This window comes from Phodopus roborovskii, unplaced genomic scaffold (assembly GCF_943737965.1).
Source record: "Phodopus roborovskii unplaced genomic scaffold, PHOROB, whole genome shotgun sequence".
In the NCBI taxonomy this organism is placed as follows: Eukaryota; Metazoa; Chordata; class Mammalia; order Rodentia; family Cricetidae; genus Phodopus; species Phodopus roborovskii.
The window spans coordinates 1,945,993-1,958,450 of record NW_026126585.1 but is presented as its reverse complement, the minus strand read 5'-3'; the positions used below and the strand labels follow the sequence as shown (position 1 = coordinate 1,958,450).

The 12,458-nt window shown below is 41.4% G+C and overlaps 1 protein-coding gene across 1 annotated transcript in view; it reads left to right on the top strand.

Moving 5' to 3' along the window:
* Positions 1 to 11,786, top strand: part of LOC127236383 (contactin-associated protein like 5-2-like) — an 87,341-nt gene extending 75,555 nt beyond the window's left edge. Inside the window, exons 5-6 of the mRNA XM_051204008.1 lie at positions 8,643 to 8,907; positions 11,722 to 11,786. Of these exons, the coding sequence (XP_051059965.1) occupies positions 8,643 to 8,907; positions 11,722 to 11,786 (330 nt within the window). The remainder of the gene's footprint in view (positions 1 to 8,642; positions 8,908 to 11,721) is intronic.
* The last annotated feature ends 672 nt before the right edge of the window (positions 11,787 to 12,458 follow it).

Genomic DNA, 12,458 nt, shown 5'->3' with positions numbered 1-12,458 from the left:
CAGAATGAACTGAATATATTTAGAAGGAGAAGCCTGATAAGAACTCATACCTCTGCTTTTCATTGTGTAGCTCGTGGACCAGCACACTGCTAAGCTGTTGCATATAATTCTTTCAGTCCATCATCTCCAGTGAAGTCAGCAACTCGAACTCTCTATAAAGTTCAGTGTTAACCAAGCATTCTCCTGAGAAAATGCTTTAGCATGGAGAGGGGTGGGAAAAGGAATAGCCACTTTTTGTTAAGGGCACTTAAAATAACATTTCTTAAATTTCATATCTTGTCTTCTGCTAATCTGCATGTATCATTTGACTAGGAGATAGTTCACTTCATATTCAAGCAGGGTGGAATGTCATGTGCTTGTACTGTCAGTGCTGAGAGGATGAGAGAATGTCTGGGTCTAAATGGACAGCTAGTCTAGCTGAATTGGTTAACAGAGAGTGATTCTGTCTCAAAAGTGTGGGGGTATCGCTCCCATCCCATGTGGTACTTTAGAGGAGCTTCCAAACACACACACACACACACACACACACGCACACGCACACGCACACACACGCATATTCATAGTTATCAGCCATATTGATTGATGATGGGTTCTTTCCTGCAGTGTGTCAAAAATTTGGGAAGGAAGGAAGCCCACTATTCCCTCTGTATGTGCAGTTTCACCCAAGGAAAATGTCTTTTAAGATGGAAATGCTCAATTAGACTTCTCATGGCAAAAATAGAAAGATTCAGCTATGACTCCTGCTACAAAGGAGAGGTACCACAGAGATGTGTGTGTCTCCAAGAATGTGGGAACCTTTGAGAATACTAGAACCATCTGCTCCAATATCCTAGGTCACAAACAGGAAAACTCATCTAAGCCCTGGGAAAAGGAAGGTGCCAGGCAGGACCAGTATTACATATGGGTTCTTTCCACCCACATTAAGCCCTGTGTTACCATTCTCCTAATACAGTAGGAATCCAGTTCTGCTATAATGCCACACTCTTGCTTTCTTCTCAAAATCTAAAGCAGGACTGCTCTGTATTCCGTTTCTAGTGCCCTCTGTAACAGGAGCAGATAGGGATGTGGAGGGTACCGGCCACGGTTTCCTCATTTCCTAGCATAAATCATTTGACCAGAAACACAGAACAACAGAAGACAGACAGTTTCGTTAGAAAGGAAAACCCGCTGTTTAGTGAGGGAGTGGAAATTATGTGAGAGAAGTATCCTCGATTGAGGAAGTGCCCCCATCAGGCTGGCCAGTAGACAAGTCTGTGGGCTATTTTCTTGATTGGTGATGTATGTGGTAGGGCTCAGCCTACTGTGGGTGGTGCCACCCCAAGGCAGGTGGTCCCAGATCGTTTCAGAAAGCAGTCTTAGCAAGTCATGGGTTGCACATCTGTAAGCAGCTTCCATTAAAGGTTTCTGCCTGTTTTTTTTTTTTTTTTTTTTTTTTTTTGAGACAGAGTTTCTCTGTAGCTTTGGAGCCTGTCTTGGTACTCACTCTGTAGCCTAAGTTGGAAGCTGGGCTCAAACTCACAGAGATCTGCCTGCCTCTGCCTCCTGAATCCTGGGATTGAAGGTGTGCACCACCACTGCCCGGCTTGTCTGTTTCTATCTCTACTTTACTGAGCAATGGACGGCAATCTACATATATATGTTCAGTTTCTGTGGGGAAAGTGTGTGCTCCAAAGCCCCGGGCCAGGCATCATTAACCCTGCTCCCCATTACCTGGTATTTCTAGTGCAAGTTTGTTTGTTTGTTTACAAGTAACCCAGGTTGAGAAGGGTTTTCAGTCTTTTTCTGTCAGCTGGCCTGTTTATATGGTAACCTGGATCTCCCTTCCTTCCCTCCTTCCCTCTTTCCCCCTATTTCTCTCTCTCTGTCTCCACATACCTACTTTCTGTCACACTATTATATGCTTACACTCTTAACAAAAAGTAGCAGAAAACTTTTGTAGGGTATTGTTGGAAATAACCAAATGTCTACAGATAAAACACACCATTTTAAAGCCACCGTGGAAGGCAGGACCGGTGAAGCTGCGGATTCTACAAGGGGCTTAGGTGTGGGTGAAGACAGATCACTGGGAAACTGGCAGAGAATATGGGATGGTGGCTGTGAACCTGGAGAGGTAACTCGTGCTATAGGAAACAGGCCCCAGGTGTACTTATGAGTCAGGTTGCCATAGAAACAACATCAAGTGATAGATGACTGAGTTAAAAGCTTCATTTGTTGTTAGAGTGTTTTCACACTTGAATAGGGATGATGTAACACAAAAACAAGGCAGATGATAGTCATTTAGCAGTTTGGAACCATGAGATTTTTTTCCTGCTTGAACTTTATTCATGGTGTCAGCAAAGGGTTACAGGAGTCAGGCTTCTCTTTCTCACCCAAATGTACCTGAATATGTCTTGAAAATAAGTTTATTACTCATTTTGTTATTTATACTAGTCAGCTTTCTTTCTCCATAGAACAAACTAAGGTGTGTGTGCGCGCACACGCACGCGCACGCACGCACACACACACACACACACACACACACACACACACACACACACACACACACACACACTGCATACTTGCTAGAGTTAGAGACTGGACTATGAGAGCCCTGACATAGTTGGCTCAGGTGCCTTTCTCCAAGAGGCCAACTAAACATACAAGTAGTAGTTAAAAGCAGAGGATGGGATCTGTTCAATTTGTCCGTGCTACCATGAGGAGTGAAGAGGTCTAATGTGCACCTCAAATCCATCCGTGGCATCTTAATCAGAGGCTTAGATTGAAAAACAGACAAGCAGTATTCATAGCTAACCACAGCTACCCATCAGCGGTACCTGGGCTCCAATATCTCCTGCAAGGTGGATAGGAAACTTGTCATAACTGCAAAATCTCTTTCAGAGAGACAAGCTCCTACTCTGGCTAACATTGGAACATTGGGCCCGTCTTTCTGTCTTTCTCCCAGCCTGCGATTCCTGGAGCAGGTTCAGTTTCTTGCAGTTCATTGTTTCAATAGTTCAGTAGCCAAAGAGTTAGAAATGACTTTTCTGTTACTACCTCTCTCCAGGAAGCTCTCTCTCTCTCTCTCTCTCTGTCTGTCTCTGTCTCTGTCTCTTTCTCTCTCTCCACATACACACACACACACACACACACACACACACACAAACACACACACACACAAGACAAATTGATGCTAAGGTTCTTTACAATGAGTTTGCCAACTGGATTATGCTGTCTGGGAAGTACCGTGATCTAATATTTCTTGTCTAGACACTTTCATCTACAGAGTTCCTGTTTAAATACTACTCTATTAAATTATAAAATAAAGTTCCCATGATTTCAGTCAGTTTACATTTTTGTGCTGGGCCTCAGTTATAACTGTTCATAACATAAAGGTTGCAGGTTGGACCTATCTGGAAAGCTGATATAATTAGTGTTAGTTTTGGGGGTTGAAGAGAGGGAGGTTTGAGAGAAAAGTACGGGTATGGGTTCTCCTTTAGGACAAGAGAAATAGTAACCTCGGGGATAGTGCACTGGGTGATTTAGGGGAGACGTTCTCCTCGCCAGACAAAACAGATGTCTTAGAAATACTCTAGGCAGGCGGTCCAATGCCATAGTTAGCGAGTACCCCCACAGCACTATATGTGCCCAGAATCAGGTTGCCCCTTAATTTCAGACAGCAACTGAAATATGGAGGCTCTGCATTTCTCTTACTGCTTGGTTAATAAAGCTGTTTCACCCAATGGCTCAACAGAGTGAGGCTTAGCCAACCTTCCTTTTTATTGAGACAGGAAAAGGGAGATGATGTGGGAGGGGCATCTGCCTCCTGCAAATATGTGTTGCTTTTACTGGTGGACGAATAAAGCTGCTTTGGCGAATGGCACAGCAGAATTTAGCCAGGCAGAAAATTCGATCAAGGGAGTTAGGGTGCCCCAAAATTCTCTGTGTATACAATGTGATCATCTGTCTCAAGCTTATACCATCATGTTTACCTCACATGATGTGGTGGTTTAAATGGGTTATGGACCTCACTGAACCATATGTGTGAATGCTTGGCCTATAAAAACTGGCTCTATTAGGAGGTGTGACCTTGTTAAAGAAGTGTGTCACTGTTGGGGTGTGCTTTGAGTTTTCACATGATCAAGCTATACCCAGCGTAGTACGCAGTTCACTTGCCTGTGTAACAAGTTGTAGAAATCTCAGCTCCTTCTCCAGCACCAGAACTGCCTATATGTCACATGTCCTGCCATGATGATAAAGGACAAAACCTCGGAAACTGTAAGCCAGTCCCTATGAAATGTTTTCCTTTATAATAGTTTCCATGGTCATGGTGTCTTTTCACAGCCATAGAAACCCTAGCTAAGACACAGTTGTGCTATGAACTGGAGTATTGCTGTGATAGTCCTAACCATGCTTTTGTTTGAAGGAATGGGGATTTTAGGATTATACATTAGGAAACCTATAATTTCCTAATGGAATACTTTAAAGTGTACATAGTAGGCTATCCTAGTAAGAACAGGAAAAAAAAAACTGGTGTCGAGGGTGATTTGAACTGTGAGAGTTTGGCTCAAAAGAATTTTAGAATGTTGCTTAGAGATCATTTTTATGATGTTTTGATGAATAATGTGGCTGCTTTTTGACCTTGTCCCAAAAGTCTGCCTGAAGCTAAAGGGAAGAGTTTTGAACTAATTCTGTTGGCAGAGGAATTCTCAAAATATCCTAGTATTGACTCTGCTGTATGGTTATTAGTAGCCACTCTTTTACAGGTCTATGATGAAAAGGATCAAGCTGAGCACTGAAATACACAAAATGTATACTTTGAAGGCAAAAAGGACACCAGCAAGTGGAATGGAAATAATTCCTGTATTCAAGGAGATAAATTATTAAGAAATGAAATAAAGGGAGTGGTGAACCCAACACAAGATCCTACCCAGCTAAGTTTACAAGTTGTGAAAAGGAATAAAAGAACATCCTACATCCAAGCATGGTGCTACATGTCTTTCTTCACAGTACTTAAGGCTAAGGCTGGCACACCTCTGAGTTTGAGACCACCTTGTCGACAGATAGAGTGTCAGGACAACCAAGCTTCAGAAGTGAAGAAAATCATGGAAAATGTAAACCTTGGTTAAGATGCAATTGACTAGGTGGGGCATATTCCAGATGTAGCAAGACGTAGATCTTGGGAGATTTGGCTAAGTGGTTTGGGTTGTAGAGTACAGAATACAAGGAAGGGATTATAGAATCTTCCTTCATAACTAAGGAAAGCTATTGAAGCTGGGCAGCTGTATGAAGTTATAAAGATAAAGCCTGGATTGTCTTGGAGACCCCAAGATGTTGAAGATTCCAGAGCTGTGAGATAAATGCCAGTGAGATCTGATAAGAGAGGATGGAACCCAAGAGAAAGAAATATGTTGTAGTCAACAAATCTGAAGGAGTTAGAGATATGAAGAGCAATTTCATGTCAGTCATGCAGAGTTTGCAGTTTGCCCATTGGGTTTTTGCTAGTACTTTGGTCCAGTATTTTCTCACTATGGCCACTTTGTCCATTGTATGTTGGAAGTATGTGATCTGTCTTTTGTATTTTGATTTTATAGGGGCTTACATTTAAAAGATTTCATGAATCTCAGAAAAGACATTGAACTTTGAACATTTAGGAAAATGTGAGATGGTTAAAGACACTGGAGACTTGACATTGGACTAAATGAATTTTGTTTTATGTTATGGTTATAAGTATATGGGGCCCAGAGAGTGGAATGCTTGAAACACAATGGTCCCCATAGTCTCATGTGTTTTAATATTTTGAGTTCTCATGTGCTCAAGCTATGCCCAGTGTGGTACACAGTTCATTTCCTGCTGCCTGCAGATCAAGATGTAGAACACTCAGCTACCTGTCCAGCACCACGTCTGCCTGCATGCCGCCATGTACTGCAGTGATTATAATGGTCTAAAGCTCTGATATTGTAAATCAGCCCCAATTAATTGTTTTCCTTTATAAGAGTTGCTGTGGTCATGGTGTCTCTTTATGGCAAACAAAAACAACAAAAACATCCGATTCCATATCTTTTCTGCTATGATGTATTGTATCCCCTGAACTGTAAACTAGAATAAACTCTTCATCCTTTAAGTTATTTGTTGTCAGGTGCTTGACCACAGCCTGACCGTTAGCAACAAAAGTAGCTAATACGGCAAGCATTTGTAGTGGTGAATGTGCGTGTACTATCATTATATAGAGCATAGGGAGTTGTGTGGTAGTAGTTACCCAGGTTGTTATTCAGAAAGCACAGGAGTCAAGTACAACCAAAGGCAGGTTTGAAATCTGGAAGGAACTTTTTTTAGTTGTTTTCAGTTTTCTCTCATATTTTATATTCTAAGCTGACTGTATTTTCCTAGCCCTCCAATTTTCCCAGTCTCTCCTCTCTATCTTCCCTCTTCCCCAGATCCACCCTGCTCTGTCTTCCCTCAAATAAGATGAGGGCTCCCAGGGATATCAACCAATCTCAACATAGCAATCTACAATAAAACCAGGCACATACCATCACATCAATACTGGATGAGACATTACAGTGGGAAAAATATTCAAAAGAGTCAGAGATAGCCTCTGCTCCCTCTGGCAGGAATCCCTCAAGAACCTGCAGCTACTCAGCTATAATATATATGCATAGGTCCTAGGTCAAACTCCTACAGGTTCCCTGATTTCTTTGAGACTCCATCAATCCCAGACATGTTATTCTGCGGGTCATATTCTTGTGGTGTCACTATCTATCCTCTTTGCATCCTCTGATCATTCTACCTAATGTTTGACTATGGGACTGCATCTTATCCTCTGAAGTGCTGCATGAAATCTCTGGTCTCTTTGATGGCAATTCTGCTAGGCTCTGGTCCAAGAACACTCTACAGTGTGGACAAACTAAATGTTGAAGGCTTTCTGGCTAGGTTGGTGTATTATTTGTGGCAATTTTGAAGTGTGTTTTTCCCTGAATCCTTTCACACTATGTTTGTCATTTGTATATAGAAGAGCTACTGCTTTTTGTTTTTGTTGTTTACTTTGTATCCAGCCACTTTGCTGAAGGTATTTATCAGCTATGGGAGTTTCCTGGTAGAATTTTTGAGGTACCATATTATTGGCAAATAAGGATGCTGTAACTTTTTCTTTTCCAATGTGCATCCCTTGTTATCCTCTATTTGTCTTTTTCCTCTACCTAGAACTTCTAGTACTATATTGAATAGATATGGAAAAAAAGGCAACCTTATCTTGTTCCTGGTTTTAGTGGAATTGTTTTGAGTTCACATCATTTAATTAGATGTTTGTTGGCTAATGGCTTGCTGTAAATTGCCTTTATTCTATTTGGTACATCCCTTGTATCACTGATTTCTCCAAGACTTTTATGAAGAAGAGGTTGGATTTTGTCAAAATCTTTTAAAATGTCTAATGAGATGATCATGTAGGGTGTTTTTATTTCAGTTTTTTATATAATGGATTACATTGAAAGATTTTTATAAATTGAACTATTCCTGCATCTCTGGGATATAGCCTACTCAGTAAATAGCCCAGGGTGAAACTGAACTTCTGATCCTCCTGCCCCTACATCCTGAATATAGAGATTACAGCTGTACAACACCATGTTTAGCTTATGTGTCACTGGAGATGGTTTAGGGGCTGTGTGTTTGGTAGGCAAGCACTCAACAAAGTGAGCTACATTCTCTACTAATACACCCTTTTTTGTTTGTTTCCCTGTTTTTAGAGACAGGGTTTCTCTGTGTAGTAGTTCTACCAGTCCTGGAACTCACTTTGTAGACAGGCATGGCCTGGAACTCACTGAGATCCACCTGCCTCTGCTTCCCTAGTGCTGGGATTAAAGGCATGCACCACCACTACCCAGCCACTAACACATAATATTTCCCAGGTTCAGTCCTCTCCTGTAGTTGCTACCCCATGTAACTGCAAATAAATTTACTAAATTTGAAATGCAGTCAACATCACTTTAGTGTTGATCTCTGTTTCTGACTTCTATCTTTGGAATTTACTATCCCTTCACGCCCCTTCCTTTTCTCTGTTCTTCCCCAATAATTCCATTTTGCTAATTTCCCCAAGGTTATACAATGCATTCTTTGCAGGCAGTTACACTCATAGCATATTCCTCCCTCTAGTTGCCCACCTCACTCTCATGAGAGCATTATTTGCTTAGAAAGCCTCTCCCCCTGTCTCTTTCTCTCTCTCTCTCCCATACCATTCTTCCTTGGGAGCCAGGGATCAATTTCCTTTTTGTGCTAGTATTTTCCTATGTGTATTGCTTTTAATGCTATGCAAAGTTTGTCACCTAGTTGACTCACCATACAGCTGGCTTTTCTTGGGCTGTGAATGTAATAATCTAATAATCATGTTTCTATTTTGGGGGGTTAACTAGAAGATTGTTGGTTCTTCCTCTTCCCTCTCCCTGGAATCTCAGACTGCCTTTACAGATAGCACAAAGATCTTAAAACATAAACAGGAAGCAGTGCTGTGAGCCTGATTGAGCGAAGATAGCATATTTTTCCCTTTAAGATCTCGGAGCTGGATGTGGCGTGGTCCTGAAATTAAGGTCATTGCTGGATGGTTGCTTATACCAACTGTCAGATTGTGGAATAAAAAATGGCTTTTATATGTTTGCTTTTCTATTGTTTTTCAGGGCAATGTCACTTTTTCCTGCTCAGAACCACAAATAGTCCCCATCACATTTGTCAACCCCAGAAGCAGTTATTTGCTACTGCCCGGCACTCCCCAGATTGATGGACTGTCAGTGAGTTTCCAGTTTCGAACATGGAACAGGGATGGCCTGCTACTGTCCACAGAGCTGTCTGAAGGCTCCGGGACCCTAATGCTCATGCTGGAGGGTGGGACTCTGAAGCTCCTGATTAAGCAAGTGGCAGGACAAGGAATTGAGACCCTCACAGGTACAGTAATTGCAGATGTCCCTATAATAACCCTTTCCCTCTGCTCCCCTCCTTATCTATCTTAACTTTCTTTCTCTTTTCCTCCACTCTCCGCCCCTTCCTGCTTTACATTGCCCCTCCTCTCCTCCCTTCTTCTTTATTTTGTTTATAATGCTTTATTCTTCACCTAAGTTAACCAAGGCTGAGTTTCTGCCTAAAGCTACCAAATCATACTTAGGGATGAAGGATGGCCCAGTGGTGGCAAGTTTACTGCACACGTGAAAGGGATGGCTCTACCTCACAAACAGAAACTGTCTGAATTCACCATGTGTACTTCCTCAATTGTCTCTGTAGTGGGAGCTAGATTTCGCATCCAGGACTATTTAGCACACTGTACCATCTATGGAGTGGTCTTCTTAGTCTTTTTTAGAGATCTCTCATGGTGTGTATCATCTTTACCATGGTCACGCAAGGAAATACTATTTTTCAAACGTTACACATTAGCAAATCATGAGTTACAAAAGTGTCTCCAAAATCATAGGTTTCAAAACGATAGAACTAAGGATTTGTTTAGAATTTGTCTGGCTCCCATGTCATACTTTTATAAGATATTGGGGATTTCTTTTTACAGTTCCCTGTTTTATTTAATATTCATGAGCTTTAGCAATTGTATTTCTTTTTGTTTGTTTGCTTGCTTACTTGGTTACTCATTATTTGTTAGTAGTTAGTCTTGCTCAGGTGGGTGGAAGTTTTTTATTATTATTGTTTCATTTCATCTAACTTTACAAATCATTCCCAGTTCCTTCTTGTTCCCATCCTCCCCCCGCCCCCTGATTCCCCCATTCCATCCCCTATCCACTCCTCAGGGAGGGTGAGGCCTTCCATGAGGGATCATCAAAATCTATCAAGTCATTTGGTATTGGGTATAGTACCTTCCCCATGTCTCTAGGCTAAATATATTTCAAAGGTATTAAGTATGTACTGTTATACTGTTATGTCTGTCCTCTGGAGGTGATGAAACTTTTCTAACTGATCGTAAGTAAGTTGACTAAAGTTTGGGAAGTAGGTGTGTGTGTGTGTGTGTGTGTGTGTGTCTGTGTGTGTGATGCATGTTGTGTATACCTCATTTATATGGATATGTGCACACTGAAATCAAGAAAGGACATTTTATTTGGGGTATGGGTAGTTGTGAGCAACCAGCACGGTCTCTCTGGAAGAACAGCAAGTGCTCTCAATCACAAAGCCGTCTCTCCAGCCTTTAAGCTGAGTTTCCTAAACATGGAAGAATATAACCTTGTCCCTCTTTTTCTATTGGCTGATGGGTATCTTGTAATCATAAAGTGACACTGTGCTTTCCTAGGTGGCAAGTATTGAATGAGGTTGGACAATTGTACGAGGCTGGGGTTGAGGCATCTGGATCAGTCAACAGAACCTGTGAGAAATCATGCAAACAAATATCCCATTGCAGTGCTCTGGACCATCATGCAGCACAGAATTCACTACAATGTGTTATTCTCTCTTTAGATGACTTTCTTTTTTTCGGCATTTGGCCCATGTATTTTATCACTCAAATAGACTAGATAAAATTGGGTTAAATATTAAAGAATACGATATAATAGTCACAGTCTGGTTAGGCCATGGGAAGCCATAAGGAGGTCACTGGAGTTCATTTCAGGTCAGGCTCTAGCATTCATCACCTTATTCTCTTGAGACAGGCTTTCTCACTGCAACTTCCAGACAGAAGCATTTATTTCAGCTCCTAGTTTGAGGCCATAGTCCTGGTGGCAGGAGCTCATGGCATCTGGTTGGGTACATTGGTTCAGAAGTCGAGAAACAAAGAGAGATGAAGGATTAGCTGACTTCCATCTTTTTAGTCAGTCCAGGACTCCGGCCAGTTAAATGGTGTGAGCCACACGGAGGTGTGTCTTTCCATTTCAACTAACACAGTGTAGAAATTCACTCACAGACATGCCCTGAGTTGATTCTAGATCCTGTCAAATTGTCAGTCAACAATAATAACGACTACATCCAAAATAGAAACCATAATCTTTTGTAACCTAATCTTGGATATGGCAACCTGTCATTTCTGCCTTATCCTGTTCAATATATGCCAAGAAATAAGGCCAGTTCACGATTCAGTGGATTAATTCCCCTTTCTAGGCTACAGAGTGTTTGCATCTGAAGCAGAGGGGGCCTGCCATTGACTCCAAAATAGCATAAAAAGCTGTCCATGGTAGCATACACTTATAATCCCAACCTGCAGTGGTTGGGGACAGGTGGATCCCTGGACCTTGCTGGCCAGTTCATCTAGCTTACTCAGTGAGCTGAGTGGGCCAGTGAGGGACCTTGTCTCAAAGGAGGCAGATCGTGTGCCTTAAGATGACACTGAGGCTGGTTTTCATGTGTGTGTTCATATGTGCATACGCAGCCTTCGCTCACACAAACACAAACATAGATAACCATAAAAGTGACTTTCTAAGGCTATGACAGTCATTAATGAAAAGAGTGTACCTGAAACACTTAGCAGAGTATTAAGAAGATGATCAATAAATATCCATTCCCTCCATACCAAGTGAGGGGCCTCATCCCATTGAGTTGTAAAAGCTGTTAGTGAATCTGCAGCCAGAGGACTTTTCTAATATTTATTAGATTCCTGCTAATAGAGGTGAGGTATTCATTTTGAATGATAATATTTTTCCTGTTCATGGCAATAAAATTTAAACCATGACCTCCCTTATTTGGAGAATAAAAATGCAAGCTGGCACTGAGCTGTCTCTTGCTAACTGGTATGATGTTGGAACACAAAGATTTGTAGGCCTTGGTTCACAAATGCAGTTTCAAATGTGGTACAGGCCCTGGCAGTGAGTCCTCTAAAAGAACAGGAGTACCTGTACTATTAAGCATATGGTACTCCATTAACACTCACTTTAGTCTGAGAGGAAGGCCAGTAAGAGTTGCTGTCTTACTCAGCTATAAAGGAGCAAAGGGAATTGTATCATTGCTGTAAGTGCTGGACCAAGTGAAATTAAAATGAGTACTTTAACAAGTGAAGCTTGTGTCAGAAGGCTAGCCTATAATTCTCTCCCCCAAGAGGATTTTCCAACACTTTCAAAGTTTGAATCTCTCAATGTACTTTTTTAAATGGACTAAGAATGTATTTGTTCTCAGGGTTTTCTACTTGCCTTAAATATCTAGACAAATTTTCTTTGAAAATAAATGAGATCTAAAAAAAATAATAATTGAGATCTTACTGGCTTCAGGAGAGAGGAAAACAATACACAAGTGAACAATAATTGTCTCAGTAACCTTTGTGTGTGTGTGTGTACATATGGTGTACATATGTTTGTGTATGTATTTGTGCATGTCTGTATATTCGGAGTTACATGTGCCTTTATACTATACAGAGGTAAGAGGGTGATGTAGGGCACCTGCTATGTCATTTCTTTATTTCTTCAAGACAGGATTTCTTGCTAAACCTGGAATTAAGCTGACAGCCACCCAGGATCCATCTATCTCCACCATTCATAGAGTTAGGGTTACAGAGCCCCATGTGGCCACACCTGGCTGTGATA